Source organism: Clinocottus analis, unplaced genomic scaffold (genome assembly GCF_023055335.1).
Source record: "Clinocottus analis isolate CAN_PGR_092001 unplaced genomic scaffold, fCliAna1.0.p SCAF_14, whole genome shotgun sequence".
Taxonomy (NCBI): domain Eukaryota; kingdom Metazoa; phylum Chordata; class Actinopteri; order Perciformes; family Cottidae; genus Clinocottus; species Clinocottus analis.
Genome location: NW_027175865.1, coordinates 6991359 through 7016811, shown reverse-complemented (window position 1 = coordinate 7016811; position 25453 = coordinate 6991359). Strand labels below are relative to the sequence as shown.

Genomic DNA, 25453 nt, shown 5'->3' with positions numbered 1-25453 from the left:
TATATATACTATTCAATCGAGCATAGTCACAGGGAATTAGCGAGTCAAATGTAATGCTGAGGCATAGCTTGCAAGTGAAGATGGACATGATAACACAACAGTTAAAAAAACATATTCAGGGATATACTGAGTGACATTTTTAACATTTTTTTAGACTTAAGTAGGCCATGCTGCAAGGAAGTACTGCTACTATAATTTGACATACAGAAATAGTATCTTACTACTGATTCATGTAAAATAGAGATATTGAGCGAGGATGTCAGCCAAAGTACTTTTTTAATTTTTAATTAACGGGGAGTTGTTGTTTTCCCTCATCGAGTGTCAGTGTGTGTAGCTACTAGTCCCTCACCACCAAAGTAGCAGAACCAAGAGAGCATTGGGAGCGTTTGACTGTGAGCGATAGAAATTGTGTACGTCTGTGGTTGTGTGTGAACGTGTGTGTATTTTAGTTTGTTTGTGTGCCTTTTATTGAGTTGATACTGACCCAAGGCCTGACCCCACAAACCACAATGGTCTGAATCTCCTCTTCCTACAGTTTCTCCCCATGGTCCTTCATCCATCTCTTCTTTCCCCCCACTGCCTCCCTTCCTCTCTTCCATTCTGACTCTTTCCATCGGGTCAATATACTGGCCATTTGATGTCTTTCGATATATGTAGACTAATAAAGCTCCTCAGCCCATTGATTCTCTTCATACTGTTTTCCCTGCCTGTTTGCCCACTCAGAGCAAACATAAATCAGTGCCTAAAACATCCGTTCTCCTAATTTTAAACAGCATATAGACATTTCTCAACTGTATGTTATAAAAAAAATGTAACTATTTGCTTTTCAAGCCTCTAGTTCTGTGTATTTTTCCCATGATTAGTGTAGTGTGTATTGCATCCTAATAAACTGAGTTAAAGTCATACAAAGATTAAAAAAAAGAAGTTTTAAATAGCAATGTAGCACTCAATTTCTCAAATGTACCAGATCAGAGTAAATGTAACTATTTTTAAATGACCAAAATCCTACATACATTTCCCAAAATAAAACACATCACATTTGATGTATTTAACAATCACACAGACACGAAACTCATACACACCCTCCAGTATTGTTATTTAGTGTATTTTTATTGGTGTATTTACTTTATTTCTTGAACATCAGTGTATCTTATTTCATTACTGTTTCATCATGCAGTGTTTAGTTAATATTCATATGATCATCAGACAAAACTTACTCACACACACACACACACACACACACACACACACACACACACACACACACACACACACACACACACACACACACACAGACATTGAGAAACCATACGGTCATTCAGTTCATTCCTGCAGACCAGTTTGGGTTTTTTTTACTTCAGGTTGAGCTCATTTCTGTCCTCTGTCTCATCAAATAAATTAGGTTGGATATTATTTTACAGTCAAGGTCATCACAATTTACACTTTATGGAGAAACCTATAATTATCTCTGTCATTTAAACATATTGAACAGGAAGGAGACACATGTGTAATTGTTGCGACACACATGTTGTATTACTGACATTGAACATTCTCTTTTTACTCAAATTGACTTTTCTCAGGTAATCATGAATAAATAAAGGGAAAAAACACATCCATACATCATGCTTCTATACATCAGACATCTCTACATTACACATCTATACATCCTACATCCATACATCACACATCATGCATCTAAACATTACACATCTATACATAAGACCTCTGTACAGCACACATCTATACATTACACATCCATACATCACACATCACATGTCTATACATTACACATATATAGATTACACGTCTATACATCACACATCTATACATCACACATCCATACATACAAGAAGGGCTTATGCAAGATTCAGAAAAAAACATAGAAAACATAATGTATGTATCTGCTCTGTGATTAGGAAACCACACGAAAATGTGATGGGTTCTTCTTCGGCCCATTCTACAACCTTCCACCAAGTTTCATAAACTTGGTGGAACAAGCCATTAGTTGTTCCTTATTTCACTGACACACAAATAAAGAAGAAAAAAAAACAACTAAAACATAACCGCCTGGGCGGATGGAAATATTCAAAGTGACATGAAAAGAACATTGTCCTCCTTATCAAAACAAAATGTCATTTCTCCTCGCCTTATTCTTTTTCCTCCTTCTCGCTTTTCCACTGCATGGCAGTAGATTTATTTCCTGTACTTGTGTCCAAAGTTCAGGGTCTGTAGTGAATGATTGATTAACAACACTAGGCTGAGTGACACACACACACACACACACACACACACACACACACACACACACACACACACACACAAACAGTTATTTTTTAAGGTTACAGTACATGTGGTCAATAGTCACTGGTGTGTCTTGTAAATCAGCCATTTCCTCTCTGGACAGTGTATGTGTGTGTGCGTGTGCTGCGTGTGTGTGTGCGTGTGCGCACGCGTGTGTGTGTGTGTGTGTGTGCGTGCGTGCGTGATTTTAGTGTGCACATGTATTTGTCTGTGTGTAGGCGGGACCTTGACCATGGTGACATGCTATCCATTAAATTAGTCACACACACGTAAATTCACGAGATACAGATACACATAAACACACATAGGCCTGCTGGCCAGGTCACCTTTACACCCCACTCATTGACTGGCTCCATTCATCACAGAGAGAGAGAGAGAGAGAGAGAGAGAGAGAGAGAGAGACGGGTAAGTGAAAGACTTAAAGATATGTGAGCTCTCTAAAGCCTCTAAAATGTGAGATTAGCAATATAAGAGTGAGCAGGAATCATTTTGTGTCATTGATTCACTGTGCGACGTCATATTCGTTGAGGCAAAACTAAAGTTTTACTCACTAAATGACCTCTGAAATTACAAGAAGGATGACACAAAAAAGCAGAGTACACCACCTAAACTTCATGCACATATGCTTGAATGCACATGGACTCACACTTTCAGCTATTCAGAGCATAACCGGCCCATTTATTGATTCCCAAAACTAGAAGGAGCCCCAGCTTCTTCCCTTTTTCTCCCCTTGAAAGGGGGGGTTCTGTATCTGATGTGCTGAGGAAAATGTGTAATTTGTGATGTTGGGCTATACAAAGTAAACTGAATTGAATATAATTATTGTAGCATCAGGAGTTATACAATAAACAAAAAGATTACACTATTTATGACACCAAACATACTGAAATATGTTCACACTCAAAGCTTATCAAGAAGTTGATGCGCCGGTCAGGGTATTTTAATATCTGCACACACCCGGCCCGGTATAAGAGCCAATCCACACTGCCAAACGTGCATTTCTCAACTGATCTCGACCTGCAAAACCAACTTTATGCATTCTGGGAGCAGAAGTCAGGACTAAGGACTGCGAGACAAGGACACAGACACTGAGTGCTGCTGCTCTCCTCCTGCGGCGGGATGCTTCAGCTGGAGTGGTCCAGAGTGCTCCCCTTCTCCCCCACCTACTGTAGTGGGGGAGATATACGGGGCCCATAAATGTTTGTTTCACTCATTGTCACTTATGTCATCCAGCAGTGCAAACATCCATTCCTTCAAATCACCCCCCCCCCAGCAGTGCTGTGATGCCCAGGGATGATAACCTTTTTTTTGTGGGGCATGGCGTAGGAGTGGGGGTTCTCATCCCAGCGCTTTGGAGGTGACAGGGGCCATCGGTGCTCTCTGCGCGCCCCTGAGGAGAGACGCTTTGACTGGGGTTGAATACTGGATTAACCTCATGTCAGCGAGAGGTTCCAAGACAAACATGTAGAGACTCAGACTGGCTTGAACTGAGACACATTAAAGGCCCACTCCATAATTGTGGACTAGAAAACTGGCTCTTCTTGTGTTTTTGTGCGTGCAGTTTTTGTCAGAGTTTTGTACAGTGTGTGTCTGTACTTCATGGACGTAAAATATATGATAATATCAGCTTTAGTCAACACTGGAGTATTGCAATATTTCCTTCTTTATCAATATCAAAAGATATATATATATATATATATATATATATATATATATATATATATATATATATATATATATATATATATATATATATATCACATGAATATATATCACATGCAATTGAATCAAAGTGTTCGCGTGAACTTGTTTTTTCTCATGAGACTTTCAATGGTCACAGTAAACAGTTTTATTGTTGTTGCTTCCACTATTACATGATACATGAACCTCTCTCTCTCTCTCTCTCTCTCTCTCTCTCTCTCTCTCTCTCTCTCTCTCTCTCTCTCTCTCTCTCTCTCTCTCTCTCTCTCTCTCTCTCTCTCTCTCTCAGCCAGTTAGATAGATAGTGAGTGTTGCCCCCCTGAGCTAAAGCTTGTTTAGGCTGCCGGCTGTCTCATCACTTGCTATTAAACCTGATATTGAAAGGGTCAAACAAACACATGGATGCATACACTGGATGTGACACACACACACATGAATGTGGAACGCACACAAATGTTGGGTGTGCACCTGCATTTTGTAGATAGGTAGAGACAGATTGCATGTGTCTGCTGGCATTTAAAGGGGAGGTGTCACGGCTGACAGGACCTTAAAGGGACAGTCAGGGGTGAGAGATATATGGATGGAGGGAGACTGGAAGGAAAGAGAGAATGAGATGGGATGTTGAAAGACAGAGGGAGGATGTAGGATAATAAATATGATGGGAGAGGACACACTCACACCCGCACCCACACCCACACACACACACACACACACACACACACACACACACACACACACACAAGACTGCATCAGAGCAGCTACACAATCTTTAGCAATTGTTTTTTTATTTTATTTATTCATGTTTTTCAGACATATTTCAAATGTTTTACTCAAATAAATATGAGACTGTCAGGAAACCAGTTATGCCCGATCAGCTAATAACTGGCAGTCGATCGGTCGGTGCATAGCTAAATAAATACTGCTGGATCGAACTGGAAGTGAGCTCAAGCTCCAGTAAAATGACTTGAGATAATATTGAGTTGTTTTAAAATGTTAGATTGTTTGAGGTCAGCCAGTGGTCCCACAGTTATCTTATCAATTCTTCATGTTTACTGCAATAAACAACCTTGTATTCCTCTGTGTGAGTGTGTGTCTGTCTGTCTGTACTGAAGGGTGTAACCTTGCCTGCGGTAGTAACCACATCTTTGGCTTGTTAGAGGCCACAAACGACCACACAACACAAAATGTCACAGAGCCAACCAGTAGACTCATGCGCAAACACACAAGCAGAGTAGCAAAGCTACACACACATGCGGCACACAAGTGTTGGCAAACGCTCAGATGTAGATGCATGCACAAAGCAAATGGGTGAATGTTGCCTGTTGCCTGAAGGCTTTTGGCCCATTTTCCCTGCTGAGGTGAAATATATTTTTTAACAAACAATCCAATTTAAAAACAAGACAACAATACCACAGGCATTTTCCCAACACCCTTGTGTTGCATGTGAAGCCTTAAAAAGTACCAAATGTAGAATATGATAGGCAACTAATTCTAACAAAAAATCAATTATATTTTCAACGAATAAAAAAGACAATGAATTTGTAATGTGAAGCCAAATTTGGCCTTCCAGCAGTGATGAGAGTCGAGACTTCTGAGTAGAAATCAAAGTGTCGAGCAAATAGACTGATAGAAATTCGACCTAAATGCTTATAACAGAATGTGGAATAAATCTATGAACCCATATTTGAAAACAACTAATATCAATGGATGCGAAGTTGAAGTCTAACGTTCACGGCGCTGTGGAAAACTTTGCTTTGCAGCTTCTTCTCATCTTTGCCTGCATTGCATCATCCAACCCCGCACCCCTCTCTCTTTTAATGATGCTAGGACACTTTAAGTACGTCATCGTATGGATTAAGGTATATATATATATATATATATATATATATATATATATATATATATATATATATATATATATGTGAGGTATATCTTTTATTAAAAACGTTCTCCGTGCACATGTACTATAAAATGTTTTTTTTTCCCCCCACAATTCGAAGATGAGTTGTGGCAGTTAATAACATGGTTTAAAAAGATAGACAGCTGAAATGGTTGCAGTGTAAAATCTATAAACTATATAGCAAGGACGTCTGTCTGTCCATCTGTCTTCCTTCTGTTCTTTGCATATCTCGAGAACCCTTCATCTCATAAACTTCACAGTTGAAGTGTGTATTGCCGAGCACCTCTATGCACTTGATCAAATTAAGTCCAATTTGGACACATGACACGTTCTATATTAATAAACTTTGGATAAACCAGCACACAGCACATCTGCAGCTAGCACCCAGCAGCTGGATCATTGGAGTTCACTTTGGCTGCTTGACTCTGTATGAACCTAAACTTTCTTCACTTACCTGGATTCAACGTGCCGGAGTGGAGAGCCTGCACCATGGAACAGCGCCGCATTACCACCACACTCAAATTGTGTTTTTGCAATAGTCATTTATAACACAAATAAAGTTGCCCATGGCAAAACAGCTCAAGTAAGAGGGGGTCGCCTCGCCTGTGGGTCTGTCAACTTTTAAAAAAATATTAGGTGTGATTTCATCAGCAGACGGTTCGCACCATGGCTTCACTGATATATGCAAAGTCCTTTTCAAGACACCCTGTCCCATGTCTCCAAAAACAATCAGAGCAATTTTCCAAACAGGCGTTATTGGGATGAAGCTTCCATTATACAATGTACTGAAAGTTTCTACAGGGAACTTTGATTTTGTGTTGATTTTGGCGGTCACGTTTCCATGCACCCTTTTAGAAAATCTGTCCTTCTACTGCCGCAGGATCTGACAGTCTTCCCCGCTAAGTCCATGTTCTGGTTTTCCCGTGCTTTCTTTACGCCCAGCAACATGGCCTGGGCCTCCAGTAATGTGTTGTCGGTATTGGCTCCGGTGGAGCAGCGAGATGATGCTCTGCTGCCGGCCGGAGGGGTATACGTTGCTCTAGGGAACAGAGCTCTTGTCCTCTCGCCGGAGCTTCTGACTTCAGTTCGAAGGCTGATTCCTGAGCTAAAGGAGTTTCTGGTGAACCAGAAACCCTTACGCGTGGAATCCAACCCAGTGGCATCAGAATAGCCGAGAAAATAACCCGAGACCCCGGTGAGTTAAAGAAATAACCAAACTTCTCGCTCTGACTGATATAGGTCATGTAACGGCATCATAACCAGTTAAAAGTTTGTCAGAGTAACTTGAAAGTTTTTAAAGCCTAAATGCAACCTGCAATGTAAATAATCAGTAACATTGGTCTGTCAGGTAAATATAAGAGGATGTTTTCATCTTCACAGTAAGCGGTATACAGTTGAGTTGCATACTCATCCAGGGCTTTGGGGGTACAATGAGATGATAGTAACATGATCCAATACTTTAAAAAAAAAATATTTAGACATAATATATTTAGAGCTATTTGTGGCCCTTTTAGTTGGGCCCCAGGCATTTTTCTACTATGCCTAAAGGTGATGTGTGTTTTTACTGTGAACCAGCCTGTAGGCCTATTCCACTGTTGTTTCTGACCATAAGTACGGTAGCTGTGACTTGGGTGTGTGATGCAATGCCTTTGCAGATGTATTGCTGAGGACCCAAGGAAGCACAGTGTGTAGAGTATGAAGTTGTTTGTAGAAGTGGTTCTCAAGAGACACCATGGGCCAAGCATTGGGCCTGTGACTGTTTTGAAATAGAAAATGAAAACAGCCAGACAATAATTTGTACCACCTATATTTTTTATCGAGAGCTATTTGCAATATTTTACACGTTTTGCGGATTGACTCAATGCTGGCATCCACAAGACATCCCAGTTCAGTATTATAAATGAGAAGCCCTGGAGATGGACTGACACAAGACCGGTCTGTGTCTGCAGAAAGCAGCCCCATGGTGAAACGAATGACGCGGAGTCGAACGTTTAAAACTTCATACTGAGGTTAATATATGGCTGCTCTGCTTCTTGCTCAACTCCCACTTCACCGCATGCTTTGATACCACATACTGAAGTTCTGGACATATCAAGTGTTAGTTTTAATATCCAAATGGACTTTGTTCTATAGTATTTTCTATACAGACCCAGAGGCAGACATAAATCTGTGGGTATTTGATTTCAGTGAGCGGGCCCAATGTGAACATAATAAACAGCACCAGCATGTGAGTGTATTGATCGAACGGATCCTACAATGAGCAGCACATCCTCCACATCTACTCGCAGCACATGAGTCAGTATTTTCACTGGCCTGGAAACAACATACTGTAGGTAATTTGTGTAAAATTGAATTGAATTTCCTGAAGAAATCCACAAAAATGTTTTATCTAACACTTATTCTGCTTCAACCCATAGTTGGGGGTGTTTAGCATTTCCCAAACAACATCTTCAATCAACAAGCTGTTTACTTTCCTGCATGCACCCTCACCTGCAGGGCAATCTATCAGCAATCTAACAGCATGATGGAATAATACATATCATATTACCACAATAACACAAAGATGATATTTTCCTATTTTCTTTTACGGGGATGACATCATAAAATATGATGACAGATACTTGATGCTTCATTCAAAAACCTCAATAGAAGTTTCCGATGTGAAAGATAATGACATTCGGTAGTTACTTGTGCCTCTCAGCGCTGACTGAAGGGGATAGTTTAGAGAGCTGCATTCATTTTGACAGGCTGTTTTGTTAATTATCTTGCATTCAGAATACATTCTATTCTTAATGGGCTTCACATCGGCTTACATATTTAAAATTAGATTTAGGGCTACACTCAAAACATTTTGGATTAAGCCTCGACAAAATGACCTGGTGACACCGAAAGCAGCTCACTTCAACCATGGAGACTGTGCATGAGTTTGGGGAGAGAGAGACAAAAGGCGCTGCTGCCGGATGAGACGCTGACAGAATTTACTCTGAGCAACAAGATGCTATTGGGTCTGAGAAGTTGTAAGTCCCAAGTTGGCACATCCAATAAAAACAATAATTATCAGAATAAATCAAAACAAATTGTAATTACAATATTAATACAGATTTCTCCTGGGGTGGTCGGAATTCCTAGGTGGGTGGGCCCATAATGGGAAGTCTGTATTTTGGAGCTGTGAGGCAGGAAATATAGCTTCTATCCATAGCAATCATCTTAAACTGCTCTCAGCCTGTTACCCATGGTCCTCACTTTAGGGGAGTTTTTGATAATTACAAATACAAAGTGCAAAATAATAGCAATAATAGTTCACACAGTATAAACAAAGGTACATGTATGAACTCTTTAATGTTAAATGTGAGTCAAAGCATTTGCATGTACTGTGCAGCACACCAAAGCAAATTGGATTTCTGGCACAAAGCCAATGACGTTTTGTCCAGTTCCTGTGCAGACCATGACATCAACAGCGATGGGCCGACCAGAGTCAGTGACTTTAATATGCTACTGGGTGAAAATAACTGACATTCATCATTCAAAATTGCTACTTTAAGAACACACTCTAAAATGGTTTCAGCCTTTAATAGACATTTAAATGTCTCTTTGTGTGCGAGTGTCTTGAGGTTGCCACCGTGCATGCGTGTTTCCCTGAGTTGTCCTACTGTGTTAGTTATAGCCCCGGGGCTCAGGCCAAATTCTGTCATCGAGTTTTAATGTTTAATAACACAAGGCTAGTACACAGTACTGCATACTAATGACTAAGACACACACACACACGCACACATGCACACACACACACTATACCACACAAAAAAGATCTATTAGCCTGTCGACGCTTACACGATTTTAAAAGTTGAAAATAACAATGGTCATTATAGAGTAGTATGACATTTTACACACACACACACAGTATATAATCCCCATGGTCCAGTGAGGATACATACTCTATAATGGTCAAGTGACAGACAATGATTAATTGATACATCAACGGTGTGTGTGTTCACGCATGTGCATGCGTGTTAAGGTCACTACATGGTCTTTTAATGGAATTCTTGTATTTCTGTCTTGAAGGATAATGGAGAGAGCAATAGAGCTGAGAGAAACACATTGTGCTCGCTTTCTCTGTCTTTGGGCCTTTATGTCTCCTTATGCTTGTCTGTCTCTGCTCTATTCTCTGATTCTCCCTCCGGGGTGGAGATTGACAGTGTTAGTCGACCCCGACATGTGATTTTTAAACATGCCTACCTGTATGTTTGTGTGAGCAAATACGTGTAATAACCAAATAGCTATAACATATGCACCTTAAAAACCAGTTACGGCAGTTGAAGGAGTTTTGCAAGAAGAGGTCGAGATATATGTTCCCATCAAGAGTCATGTGTATAAGACTACTCTACTTTGGATTTCAAATTATTATAATTATTGGGTTTAAACCCCCCCCAAAAAAGAGCCAGAGAATGTGAACAGATGTATGCGTCTTACAAAGTTTGGGCTACAGATGGAAACATCATAAATTGCGCTCCCGTCTTAAACATCACCATACAACAGAACGTGCAAATCTGCCACTGACTCACTCTTTAAAGGTCAGCCGGACCAAAACTCCTGTCATGGTGGGCAATCAGCTCTCAATCATCAGAGCTTTTGCAAAGGATTCTAAATACAAATGTGACAGTCGAGGGTGGAAGACCATATGAGGACAGTCTGATTCATTGTTCTCACAAGCCTTTGTGTAAAATAGTGTGTACTGCCTATGCATCGTGGCCTCTTTGGGTTTTACAACATATGCATCTCCAGTTCAAAGATATTTAGATGTGTGTCTCTCTCTCTCTTCTGCTGATTTCATATAATGCTACAATATTGTCAGTAGAGGAATTTCAATATCCCAAAACCCTTATGGCTAAAGGAATGCTAGATATTACCTGCTGTGAATTTTGTATGGGCCTTTGACTAGAATACAACTTTGCTGAAAAGTCGTGAAAATAATGTTCGCTACATGATTAAAATACACTGACTATTTCTGCATTATTTGAGCTCAATAATACAATTATTCTCACTGTAACACAGAAGAGAAACACCACGTATGTTCAAGACAAAGCAGATAGGGGACATTTTAAGAAGAGAGAGAAATATTTCAAGCATAATGTGAGACACATTAACAAATAGCCTTGAAGGCTATAACGAGCATTGTTGTGCTAAACCAAGTGATAATACCATCTGTAACAGGAGTTCAGATCGGAATGCATTGTGGGAAAATAGAAACAGCGTACCTGTACCCACAGTGTGAATGAGTCACTGCCGCTGTGACTTGCTCTTTGTGTTTCGTGACACATTAAAGGGAACGATTCCTCTGCCGGCCCACGTCAGTGTAGAGTACTGATGGTTTCTGTGTTAAAACGGAATGACTCATAATAGTAGAGCTTCAGTGGGGTTGTGAGAAGCGTGTCTCATCCCACCCACACAGTTCACTACTAAACTCCAGAGGGACGGTGGGTGTCTATGAGACTCCAGCAAGACGTTGTTGTCTGAACAAAGGCAACACACCTATAAAACGTATGTTTTACAGAAATAATGACGATTGCCTTTTCAGCTTCTTTTTTTTCTTCTTTTTATCACCGACAGGGATACATAGAACACTCTGAGGTTGTTAAGTTTTTAGGGGGGATTTTGAGGGCCACGAGAGTCCAAACACTGATTATCACATCAACCTGAGTAAGGGAAAGTGGCATTTCAAGACCAAAGACATCAAATGCCCAAAGGCATTGTGTTTTTCAGAAAGTCCATTTGTGGCCTGGGGGAATCATCTGTTTGAGGATACTAACTCAAAGGAAACACTGCTGCACAGATCAGCCGGTGCCATTTCAGAGACAGAAACAACCCAAAACAATAACAGCGGATACACAAAAATGGAAGGGGGGGGGAAAAAAATGTTCGGTGCAAGACAAAAACAGAAACAGCACACCATAATAAGAATCTGGTGTTGCTGTCAAATACTGGAGGGGAAAGTATCCCAACGCTTCATATTCTCTAGATAACAACATTCAATGCAGAGGCCAATTCCGCGAGCACAATGAGACAGAAAAAAACTTCAACTTTTACTTTTCTTTCCTCTTCCCCCTCCAGTTGTCCCAATCTGGCCTCTCACCATCCCTTGTAATGTTTTTTTTTCTTTATCTCCCCCTCTGCCTTCGTCTCCCTCTCTTAAATCTGTATGTATTGCCTGGCAGTGTCTCCATTCTACCCTCCAGGGGCAGTGTGCCAGCTCTGTGGCTGATCACAGTGATCCCTCCCAGAGGAACAGTCTGCCCAACACCCAGGTGACCGCCCTGAGAAAGCTGTGTGCGCGCACGTCTGTCTGTGTGAGTGTGTATGTATGTGTGTGTCAAGGGGCTAATGGGCAGCTTGAGGGGATTACCAGCTTAACCACTGGGATTACTGGAACTTCTCACTCACACACACACACACATCACACACACACACACACACACACACACACACACACACACACACACATATGGACACACATATACACACAGGACAGTCAATATTAACAGACAGGAGTCATCCAAGGTATATTGGCAGACTTGTTACGCCGCCCTGGTTCTCATTAGCCTGCTATCCAAAACAAACAGGGTTAAGAAGACCCAGCCATGACCAGGCCTAAGGCGGTCTCAAAGGGGCCATGCACAGCTTTCCAGGTTTAGCACACATCATCAAAGTCCATTCATTTGGTGTATCGTAGTCCAAATGTAAAACTGACAATAGCAGAAGGCTTAATGCAAGGCAACCTAAGCAATCTATTGTCTCAAATACAGCCTCCATTAAGGCAGCACTGTGCAAGAACATGTGTTAACCTCTGATGCTGTAACGGTGCCCAAAGAATTGCCAAAGGGTTGCTGCTTAAAGCACAAAGCCACAGCTTGCTTTCGCCAAGAAAACTCTGATTAGATTATAACCAAGAGCCAATTTTTTTTTCTGGAAAGCATATTCTTCTAACCACGCATGCATGCACACACACACACACACACACACACACACACACATTATTGTCACATTTAGATTAGCATGACAAGCCCAATATTTCACGATGTGCAAACTGCCATAAGTGTTTATTTGTCCTTTGCTCATATTATGCAAAGTCACGTATGAATATTTATGAATGGAAAATGGCAGGTGCTCATCTCAACATTTGCAAGTAGTTTGTTTCATTGCCAACAAAAAGCTTATTTATATTAAACTTGAGAAAAATGGAGTTCCAATTTAGCAAAAGATTTGAAGAACTTTTGGAAGATGGCACTTATTTCAAGGGACATTCTTTGCCCCCGATGTTAGAGAAAGAACAATACGAACAGATCATTTGTTATTAGGGCTGCAATCAATGACTCATTTTCAATTGACGTCTTATGGCTTTGCTCCTCAGTCAAACTCTCTCTTGTTAACTTCCTCCAGCAGGAGACAAGCAATGCACATTCTTGTTTTTTGAGGGAGTGTCTATAGAGGACGGCCTGAAGGGAGGGGAGGGGATTCTTATAAAATCCAGCTCTAACTCTTCTCAAAAGGTGCTTAAATAATTAAGGTTGAGTAAATAATGAGATGCGGACAAGCACATGAAATTGCGCGGCATTTTCGGAAGTAGACGTTTCTCCTTCATCAAGCACTGATAGGTAGTTAGTGTTCAATTCCCTCATTGTAATGGATAGGTTATTGCACATTATGTGAAGAGGCGCACCTTTTCTCTCAGAAGACTGAACAGAAAAAAAATCAATTAACACGAGTCTCAGGTGTATTAAACGCACGCAGCCACAATCTCTACGGGCTCCAGTTGCCACAATATGATACAAAGAACAGGAGCGCCAAAGACTCAAGAGAGATATTTCACCCAGGGATTTGACTCCTGAATATTGTACTGCTCTGTTAAAGGTATTGTAATGATTATAATTATCATCTGTGCCAGGCTGAGCTGAAAAGAACAGAGCTGGTTATCAGCACTGAATTAATGACATTTATAGGAAGAATTGAGAAAGAAACAGATGGGGTGGGGAGGGTGAATTAATATTGTGAAAAGAGAGACACAGAAAGAGCTTGAGAGACAGCAATTAAGGAACAGAGAGATGGAAGAGAGAATTATAATCGTTCAGAAAAAGGCAGACGTTGACAGAAAGACTGAGACAGATTGTGAGAAAGAGATGATACCAGTAACCGCACGTATATCAAGGCACGAGTGATGATGAACTGAAAGCTTAAGTTTGGAGATACAGACCCCCAAAAATGAGAGACAGAGAAATTAAGTAACTGGAAGAAAAGGTTTTATGATGGATGAGCTAGAGCCATCAGGAAATTATATTTCGATGAAAATGTACCTATTTAATCCCTCTCTCTCTTTCCCCTTTGTGTTTCTGAGATTTGACATAAAAAAAAAATGAACAAAAAGCTGCAAAAACATATTGTATGTACCATGTACTTCAAGGTATAGCCGTATAGCCGAGTTGAGCCCACCCTGCAGGGCCACAAATCTAATGTAATGTGCCCTTTTTTCAAACACAATAATGAAAGAACTACTCATTTCCTAAATGGCTAACATTTGCTTTGCAACGTCCAATGAAAGCCTCCCTCTCTGAAGCACGAATGCAATCACATCCAGAGCATTTCCCTGCCCACTGTGCAAGGTTTAGCAATTATGCACAAATCAAAGCACAACACACAACATTCTCTCCTCAAAATATTCTTGCAGAGATCGTTAAAATGATTTGAACACCCGATGGCCTCCAATTGTGTCAAAATGTTGTTTACGGCAATAAAATGGTGCAGCGAGACAATTGACCAGACAGGGTTTATTTGTTTTTAGCAAGTTTATTTTTACCCAACACAATCAACTATTGCTATCTGGTATAATTCATGTAGATCTTCTCAAATGTTCTATTATCTATGTTGAATTACAAGCATATATAAGAAGAGATGCATACAGGGTGCCGACAGCTTTTTATTTACCAATTAGTTTGATATATTTTATTTTATTTTAACGTAAGAAAAATCCCACTTCCCTTGTCTTATCATTTGTAAGACCTGTGGAAGACATATTTATGTCATCTTATAATATATTTGTGTAGACGCTGTACGCACACTTTAATGCACTAACTTTATTGCATGTCACATGCCAATAAACCTGCCTCTTGTGCTGTTCCCTTGGTACTGTTTAGCATACTATGTTCATACAGCAGTCAGTTAATCATGTTTCATTTCTCAACAAAGTCACAAAGAAATATTTTGTGCACAGGCAAATGTAAATGAATTCAGACTCTAAAGGTCTGAGCCTCACACACAAGAGCATGCAGCGATACAAAGACGTTCCTTCTCTCTTCCTTCCTGTCTTTTTATCCTGAGCGAAGCTATTTGGATCATCTAACAAACACACATACGCACACACCTCTTACCCCCTACAGGGCAGAACTGATGCAGGAAGAGATGAAATACCACTACCTCAGGGGTAAACACACCTTGGTTCAAACTCACACAAACCGCTCGCTCAGTCTCAAGCACACACACATACATCTCCATATACATCTCTTGCTCTTTTCCCAAAAAGTGTACTCAATTCCGCTCGGGAATATTGTCCTAACATCAAAGACCATATTTGCGTATTTTCAAACCCATCACACACTCGTGGTTTCCCACGTTTTCCTTCTTTGCCAGTGTGGAGCAGGTGTCTATCCTGTGTGTGTGTGTGTGTGTGTGTGTGTGTGTGTGTGTGTGTGTGTGTGTGTGTGTGTGTGTGTGTGTATTTGTGAAGTTCTGACTATAGGTCTTTTTTAGTTTCTGTGCACTTCTTCCATGTGTGCAGGGAGATGAGGGTGTGACTTTGCCAAGTATAAACTTGGTGCTGTAGAGGATTGCAGATACAAACTGGGTCATGGCAGGGATAGGAGTAAGGGAATCAAGAGTACAATAACTGGTTTCCATTGAACATAACTGACTTACCAAAGCAACAACTGACAGATTCAAATCAAGCACATAATTCTTACATTTTCCACAAACAATAACATCAATATCTGCCACTGTGAGGCCTCTTGAACATATTCTGTTTCCAGATATCCTGCATCAATGCAAAGTTGTTTCTTTCACAGTTGTGACACAGATTTTTTTCTTTGATTGTTTTTGTCTTGAAATGAACAACATGAAAGATTTCACCAAATAAGTCTTATTACACCTAAATACCTTTCAATACACTATTCATCATAAAGGTTCTCATCAATATTACCATTACAAGAGCAAGAGTTATCTCAGAATCAATTTAATACAAGACATAAGTAATGTGAGTAGATTTTAATATTAAACAGAGAAATAACATAGGACGCATCAGCAGTTATTTTCCTGAATTTACCCAATTAATGGCTTAAACAAGCTGCGATGTTTATACTGCATTCAAGAGATTTAATAAAATGTATTCTAATATTATATTAGTTTACCCATTTTGTATTAACCACAATATGTTGTGTACTTGCATATTAACAATACAATTGTAGACACAGGCGTTGCAAATAAAGACCTCTACATGGTGCCTTCTTCTCATTGAGTCCATCCCTGCTTGTTGGATACAGCGATATTTGTATATAAATATCAATACATAATATAGATCGCCGTTAATGTTATTCTCCAAGACATATGATCTTTGGAAGAAGGTGTACACAACAAACAACAATGAATGCATGACTCACATCACGATTTTAGAGATTAATGTTATATAAAGACCGATATCAAATGGTGAATTTTGACTGTGAGGAATTTGTTCAATATTTGATTATTTAAACGACCACGGTAGTGTGCCTTTGAATCCTCTGAAACCACAAATAAACCAGTTAACAACATTCAAGTCCTTCTGTGCTTGTGACCACTGTATAAATGTAATCCAGACATCCAAACCACATTTCTAATGATTACAGTCTGAGATTATCCAGATCGAACTCAGGCAGACTGTTGGCAGGCATCCACACAAACCGAGTTTCACTTTAGCGAAAGGTTTAACAACAGATTTTCTTGTACAAAACAAATAAATCAACTGGATGGAATGGACAGATTGACAAATTGCATTGATCAAATATTCATAGTGATCATATACAACTTTAGTCGTTGCTTCTGCGAGCCCAACTCTACAGTTTCTCACTGTAAAACAAACTTATATCGCAACAAGTCAAAATTAATAAGGCAACCTAAGTTCTACATATAGCTTTAAATGAACGAATGCATGAAGACCAGAAAGTCAGTCAAGGTAAATCTCTATCGTAACAATAGAGTAAGTGCCGCAATATTCATTAGCATTAGTTTCACAACAACCCGCTAGCATATTCCTCTCACTTTACCAAACCGTATCCTTCTGCTCTAAATGTGTAAATTAATTTTATTTTTTCATGCAGTCTTGATTTGGTTATTAGTCAAAATGCGGGCTAAAGAAGCATATCCTGGTCATACATTTTTTTAAAGACCTTATTTTGGGTGGTGTTTTTCACAAAAGAGTCTGAATGTAGGCTTTCATTAAGTGGTGTATTCAAAGTCTTTGAATTGTTCTCAATTATTCATGTAAGGCTGTCCATAGTTTCTACTTAATTAATTTATATTTCTCCAAAACTCCAATTATGACTTTATTTCAGAATTCTCTGACCCACTTTCTGTTGCATTTATGAGAAGTAATTGCATTTAGACTTTATTTTGCATGTTGACAACTATGACATATTAGCATTTGAGCTTTTGACAAAGCTAACCAACATGGCGTCAATCCCACACACCATCAGGATCAAATCCTCAATCTGGTAATTTCATATCTTAATCCTCAAAGTCTGGCGAAGAAAGACACGTACTGCTTCTGCCATCGTTTAGTACTTGCATTTTGTCCATCTATCCGTCCGTGCCCAAAATGTTTCGGATGCTCCCCTGGCGCTCACACATTGTTAATTCTCAGACAGCTGTTCAATTCTCTGAGGTCTACTTGTTGTCCCACTCACGTCTTCTACTCCAACAATTTATGTCCCGCGACCTTACCAGCCGTTCACATTTACGATGGCAAAACATCAGTGAGTGACAGGAAGCCAGTCATTTCAAATTGCAGCTTATGACACAGAAAGATATCGGCTACAGATACTCATGGTGACAGGACAAAAGCAACTGAGGCGACAAGGGAAAGCTGTGTACTGGAAAGGACTCAATTTTCACCAAAGCAGGAATCCATGCTTGTTTGTCAGCCTCACAAGAAATTAATGAATAGCAATGGTTCAATCTTTGGCTTTCAAAAATAAATGAATTAAATACTTAATGACTTAACAAACACACTGAACGCCATGAAGAAAACACACCACTTAGAATATCTGTGTTGTACTTATATAAGGTTTTAAGCATTTATTAAAGCTGTTTACATGAATTACCTTGACATTCTTAAATGTAGCTTTGCTAAGCACTTGCCACATTATCAGAAATGGAAAAACTGAACTGGCATTTCCATTAATTGAAAAATGAATAGACGTTCAAACCCAAGGATAACCACAAGCTGAAGAGCCAGCAACATAATGTGACGGATGCCCAATGAAGACAATTAACAGATGTAATTTTGAAAATGTCACACTGTCTGTTTACGGGTCTCCCTGGATAAATCTATCACACCTCAGGAGGCTCCAATATAATTCAAAAATGATTACATAGAAACACACTGTGTCTTGCCTCTTAACTCTGCCTCTGTGTCGACCATTTTCCTGTTTTCGTCTTCATCTCTCTCTGTGACTCTGTCGTTACAGTTAATGAGTATGTTAACAATAGAATCACGGTTTTGGATGTCTTCTTGGATTATCCTGGTGCCCAGGAAGCCATAAACTCAAAGAGGGTTTTTCTTTGAACTGAAATGAAAATACATTTGTTCTGTGAAAAATATAAAGCAGGATATGCTTTAGGGCGTGGCTAGCTGATTGACAGGTTGCTACCACAAGGTTTTCCAGTCTGGGCTTATTCTGCATTGTTTTAAACAAGTTAACCCTTTTACAGTGCATTATTTTAACTTCATACAAGTTTATTACAACATTTTGATCACTTAAAAATGTCCTCTTCAGCTTCTGGTTGTACTTAGCTACACCCTTTTGTGTCACCGAGACGGCGCCAGTCACAAACTAAGATGGCAACGACCAAAATGCCAAACTAGGCAGTCCATTTAACCATTGGGTGATGTTACGATAACAATGTCTTCTTCTTGTGTACAGTATATGTCCAAAATCAAGCTGCAAGGCATTTGACACATTCAGCGAATAAGGTGACAAATGCCAAGTAAACACAATCAAAAGTAGTATTTTAAGGGTCTGCTTAGCCACTGAACAGAATAATGACAATAAACAGATGTACAAAACCCTGGATTATCTTTAACAACAATGTTTTGGGATTCAAAATAATAATCTGTGCATAGAAAGTGCAGCATGATTACAGTTAAATAATGAAGGTTAGATGACTAAAACTACTTTGTTATGGTTAGTGTAAGATTGCTTTCATTGTCACAAAGACCAGGGAAAAGGTCCAGTCACCAGTCTCGATGGTTCGTTAAATTTATCTTTGGTACTGTTTGGTAAGTACAAATAGATTTGTACTCACAGTATGTCTTCTTCCTCTGGCTCTTGCTTTGTGTTTTTCTGTTGTTAATGCTTCCTAATGAGGCATTAACACTGCATTGGACCAGCCACATACGACAATAATTTAGATAATTTTAATGAGGAACTGTTTCATTAAATATTTGAATTCCCCTGATTAAAACATTTAACCATCTAATTAAGAAAACTCTCCCTGTAGGAAATTGGAAACTGTTAGAACAATTACATATTTATTAGCTCATATTTCTTTCAGGTATTCCCAACTTTGCGGCTGATATGCCACACGGGGTAGCTTTATTTTGTAATAAATTCACTTTAACAATATTACCAATTAAAAGACAGCATTAAAGACAGAATTTTAGAAAAAAGCATGCCAAGCTGGAATATGGCTTGTGCCGCAATACAGCAATCAAGAGAAGTATCCTTTACTTTATGAAAACTCATCATTAGAAAAATCATTTAATTTTGATTTACTGCTGAGTTTGTGTGTTAGGAATGATGGAGGAAACAAAAGCCTGCTATAAAGTTTAGACGAGGTGAGTGCCAGTCCTGTGACTGTGGTTTCAACACTCTTGAAAAGAAAACACAAGACCTTCAGCTACATTTATGAAACCAAAAGAGAGAACAGTGCGTGCGTCTTTCTGCTTGTGTAATGTAATGCATGCACAAATGTGTGTGTGTGTGTGTGTGTGTGTGTGTGTGTGTGTGTGTGTGTGTGTGTGTGTGTGTGCGCGCGCAATCCATGTTAATCACTCCCCCCATAATTATAATTTTCTTGTTAATGGATCTAACCTTTTAATCACCATTTTGCCCTGTGTCCCAGTATGTGTGTGTGTGTGTGTGTGTGTGTTTGTGTGCGTATGTGTGTTTGTGAGTGAATGTGTATTGCTGTGAAGGAGAGAAAGAGAGACAGAGAGAGAGAATGAGACAGCAGAGGTAATTTGGCTTAACTAGCAGGGCGATTGTAACTGTGCAGACCATAAATCTTCCACAAACAGACACACGCACACGCACACGCACACACGAACACACACACATGCACACGCACACACAAACACACACACACATGCACATAAATGCAGCACATCATTTCCTTTTATCTCAGATAAGCAGGAAATCCTAATCAAGCAATAAGAGCATAGAGGGCATCTTTCACTTTCTCTCTCCTATCTATTTTCTCACTCTCTCTCTCTCTCTCTCTCTCTCTCTCTCTCTCTCTCTCTCTCTCTCTCTCTCTTTTACTCTGCAGAATTGGGAATCACATGTTGTATAGAGTGGGGAATCTCATGGTCCCCGACTCTATTTGACTCTATTCTATTCTATTCTGCCTCCTTGTTTAATTAACTCTGTAAGGCAATTTGAGCACTAAAAGCCACTGGATTTTCTGAGGAAGGTTTATTATTGCAGCTGGCTGATTAGAAATTATGCCTATTGAACCAAAAGAACATGGTTCATTCCCCAAAGTGAGAGAATTGCTTTTCAGCAAATGACCAAGTATCAAGAAGACTCATTTCATCTTGCCATGACCCACATACTTTTCCCTTAACTGAACAGAACCAGGTTTTTTCTTGCTGAGCACTAAGTGATGGTGCCCTCACATGCACCTGATGTAATGAAAGTATCTATTTCTGATCTTCGCCAAAACTTCATGAAAGCCCCTCTCTTATGTTTACAATGCAATTCAAGAAGACGAGATAAAAGACACAGGAGTCTCCTGAGGAGACAGCGAGGAGTCTCTTCTGTTGTGTTACATGTTTTGTAAGCAATCTATTTAAGTTACAGTTTGAAAATAAATTCCGGCTGCTCAAAATTGGAGCTAATCTGCTTGTCATAAATCTGTGTTCATTGTAATCATATAGAACAATTCCACAACTGTAATACAATTTAGGTTCAAATTGAGTTAAACTCTGATTGTGCATGGAAATGCATGCTCATATCAAGTTTTTTTTTTTCAAACGAGGCCTTGTCTTCCTCAAATTAGTGAGAAAAGTAACAGTTGTCATGTGAACTAAAGATTCAATTGTGGAATGAAATACCATATCTATACAAATTAATGAGAGTATAGATTATCAAGCCTTTTGGAGCAATATGACAAAGATTGCAGGTGAGTGTTGCGTTATGTGACCTGCAAATGAACTTTCGTGACAACCCATGTTAATATATTGTGGGGCACAGAGTTTACATCTTATGTCTCTATTGTTGTTGGATGGCTTTGTTCCTTGAGCAGAACTCCCTCTGTGGGTTTGGGCCTCCCTCTCCAAACTAGCCAGGGCTTGTGTGTGTAGGATATGCTTTTGGCTTCAAGAAGAGGAGCCAGCAGCAGAGCCTCTGGTGTTCTCCTCAGTTTCTAGTTAGATATTCTTGATTCCAAGAAATAAGTTCCAGGTGGATTCTCACATCCACAGGATCCAAAGTGAAATGTAGAACTCATTTACATCTAATTTCTAAATGATGTTGCTTCGACAGGACGACACGTGCAGAGAAACCTTATTAAAGGATCAAACGCAACTGCATTCAGTGTAGTATTGAGCCATTTTGAGACTGGACCAATTATTTTCTTTGTACCCAGAGCCAGCACATCTTTCAATGAATCCTTCTTTCTATTTTGATGGAGCTGCATGTCAAACTTTACTTTTAGTTCTTTAGTCTACTTAGATCAAAAGTATGCAAAAGGTGACAAAGACTTTTTTTTCTGTGGAACACATTGAGCAACAATATGTGTCAAAACATGATGTTATTCTGTGTTTAGTCATGTGCAAATGGAATAGACCGAACACTCACGGACCTGAATAACTTAGTACGACTTTAATTGCATGGTTAAAAGAACATGTTGAGTGTGAATAGAGACACAGACAGATGCTGTGAGGCTATTGACTCCCAAAATCGTAAGGGAAGGAGAGTTTAATAGCTTCCGGGGTATTGTCTTGCATGTAAGATGAGCTCAAAAAAATACTTCGATAACTAAAGGGAAGCCACAGTGTCATTGCAACCTGTTGCTTAGCAAAGGTCATTTGTTCCGCTGCAATAGCGTTGCTCGAGGGAAATTCAGCCCAGCATGATAACATCTTCTACAATTGTTGAAACAATGAGCATCTTTATTCATTTCTTCACTTGTCCTTTACAACCAGTACATTCGTCTGGTTCTGGCTTTTTTTTTTTCCACTTCTCTTTTGAATTCACGATCCCTAACTTTTGATCATGTGAACACGTTAGCTCATTAAAGCCCATCGTGAACTGGCAGAAGCACAGGGGAGTACCTTTCTCACAGCTTCAGCTTAAAGAACTGAAAGCTGGCTGCTCTTCACTGGTGATCTAATGATAAGCAATGGGCTGCATGCCATAACATATGCTGTGTCTGCCGTGCTTCTTTAAAGGAGATTAGACAAAGTTGAAGATAAATAACTAGCTGTGAAAGTAATGTTAATAAAGTTTGCACAGCAATTATAACGTATCTTTCTTAACAGCCATTATGCAATTATGACTTTAGAAAAACAAAACCTGAAACCTTAAAAACGTAATCTTTACTACTTCTTTACGAGAAAAACTAAGAAAAACTAATAACACTAACTGGTCCTACCTGGTCCTGAAGTTAGCAGGATGCGGGTGTCCGTCATACAATGACAGGAAGTCATATTCTTCTTCTATGGCAAATGACAAGAACATGAGCTGGATTCTACTTCCTTCCTCCCCGACGATGACCCAGGTGCAGTTTGCCCCGTTGGGGTAGCCATAGGGAAAGCCTGGCGATTCTATACTGCCATTTCGGCCTTTCAGTGTGCCGCCACATGTATAGATGAAACCTACAGGGAAGAAAAGAAAGACCATTTCATTACTTTGAACATAGTTTGATTGATTCTAGCAATGGGAAAATACAACGCAGGCAAACAGCAGCTGCTGTGTAGACAAGAGGAGAGTTTAAACAACACAACAGTCAATGAAAGCAAATTGTGTCCAAACGCATCCATGTGCATGCAGTTAGCAGTGTGTGTCTTGCATGCTGTGTGTTTTGACAGACACTGAGTAACAGGGTGCACTCACACACCCACACAAACACAGAAAAAGCACTCATGCACATACACACACTATTTCTCTGTATCCTTCTGAACCCAACGGCACTACGTGGTACTACAGGTACAACTTTTGTTTGAGATAAATTGGATAGAGTAGTGCCAACCTACTGACCCGTTCTGATATTGGTGCTTAAATATTCATCATTTATTTTACAGGCAACAGCGCTAGAAAAGTGCCAGTCTCGATCTAAAGCGAATCAATGCTTTACATCAATGTAGGAATAAGCCATAAGTCAGCATGAGTGATAAGTAGGTCAGCTTGGGTCTGATACATCCTGGTTCTTTGATGCTGTTATATGATTACATATTAATGGGATATACACTGTAGCTACAGCCAGCACTTTTGAATCAAGTATTTTATCGGAAAGTCTCATCGCTCCATGGATCTGTAGTTTGTGGTGCTGCTCGAAACTTGTTCTTTTCAATAGTCTCCCCCACAGCGAGGGCACAGGGTAGGGTCGGTTTCAGGGCAGATCCCCAGGAGCTGGTGCTCACATTCAGCATGAGGTGCTTGAACCCAAACTCAGTACTACCCCTTCCACCTGACTTAATGGGAGAAATCAATAAGACCTGAGCATTCTCTTGGATTCACCCGGTGTGCCTCTAAAAGATCAAAAGCCGGCTATTTCTTTTTTTTAGCCAGTCAATTTTGCCAAAATGTATGACAACAATAGGCCCGTGTCAGTCGGCCTGAACAAAGCCTTCGGACATGACTCAGCCATTCGTAACTGAAGGACATAACAACTTGTTTGTGTTTAGAATTCACTGTGTCCACTCGAATGAAGAAAAAAAAATAGATACGACACAGATGCAAGCTCTTGCACACACTATGCAGCATCAAAGGTAGTTATTTGATTCTTTAGGAAGGGACAGAATACATACAACTAGATCTTAACAGGCTACTATAGGCCCTTCATTGTGAGAGAGCAGAAGGAGATGCCAGACTAACAACTATCAGCTGCAACAGGCGTTACTGCATGTTGACTTTTCCTCATCCTGACTACTGTAGGAGCCCAGCATATAAAACATGTCTAAGTGCTGGTTATCTAATCAATTTATAATAAAATACATTGTTTTTAATATCAGATCACTTCAGTGTGTATTATCAGGCTTACACTGTACCAAAGCTAGGTTTACAATCATCATCCATCTTCTTAAGTTAGTTTGTATTGAGTCTACTTTATTCTCCCCTGCGTTCATAAAACATCATAAAACATGGATTACTGTTTCTATGATAATATTGCAGACACACTATATTGCAAAGAAAATGATCCATAAACTGTTGCAGGAACAATGCTTTGTGTCCAACGGTACAATATCAACAGACAATAATCAGTTTATTATGTACCACAACTTTACCTTCTCGTATTAAAGCGTTGTTAATGTAGAGTATGAGCAGTGTGTATAATTTGTTTTTTTTATCCATTGCACTTACTTTCAGGCTGCTTGTACTGATGAATTAGAGGTAAAGCACATTCTGCTGCTGTGCTCATTCTAAATCTCTCTGGGTTACAGAGTCTACTAAATGCCTAAATTGTAGAATGTAAATGTAATTGATCTCCTTGGGCTTCCCTGTTCACATCAGAATCATTATCTTCTCCCTTTGATCTTAATCATCCTTTTATATCAAACACACCACAGGTGTTTGATGAACCTTGGAGTGTCCAGGAGTGAAGTCGAGCCAGAGTGTTTTATTTTATTTCTTTATTGTTTTTTGCGATGCCCTATCGATACCGAACAGAGAAACTCTCCACTTCTTCCACCCCAGAGGAGAGTCAGACTGCAGAGTCAGCTTACAGAGGAAACCCTTGGAGCTGGTAGGATTTATTCTGCTCAAGGACAGCAGAGAAGAACATTGTTGTTATATTGGGCTTGATCCTGTGCCTTCT

At 39.7% G+C, this 25453-nt stretch overlaps 1 protein-coding gene across 5 annotated transcripts in view; it reads right to left on the bottom strand.

Moving 5' to 3' along the window:
• csmd3b (CUB and Sushi multiple domains 3b) overlaps positions 1-25453 on the bottom strand; it is a 297260-nt gene that overhangs the window by 206304 nt on the left and 65503 nt on the right. For all 5 annotated transcript variants that reach the window (XM_068575849.1, XM_068575850.1, XM_068575851.1 and 2 more), the window contains exon 2: positions 23072-23294. In XM_068575849.1, coding sequence (XP_068431950.1) covers positions 23072-23294 — 223 coding nt within the window. The remainder of the gene's footprint in view (positions 1-23071; positions 23295-25453) is intronic.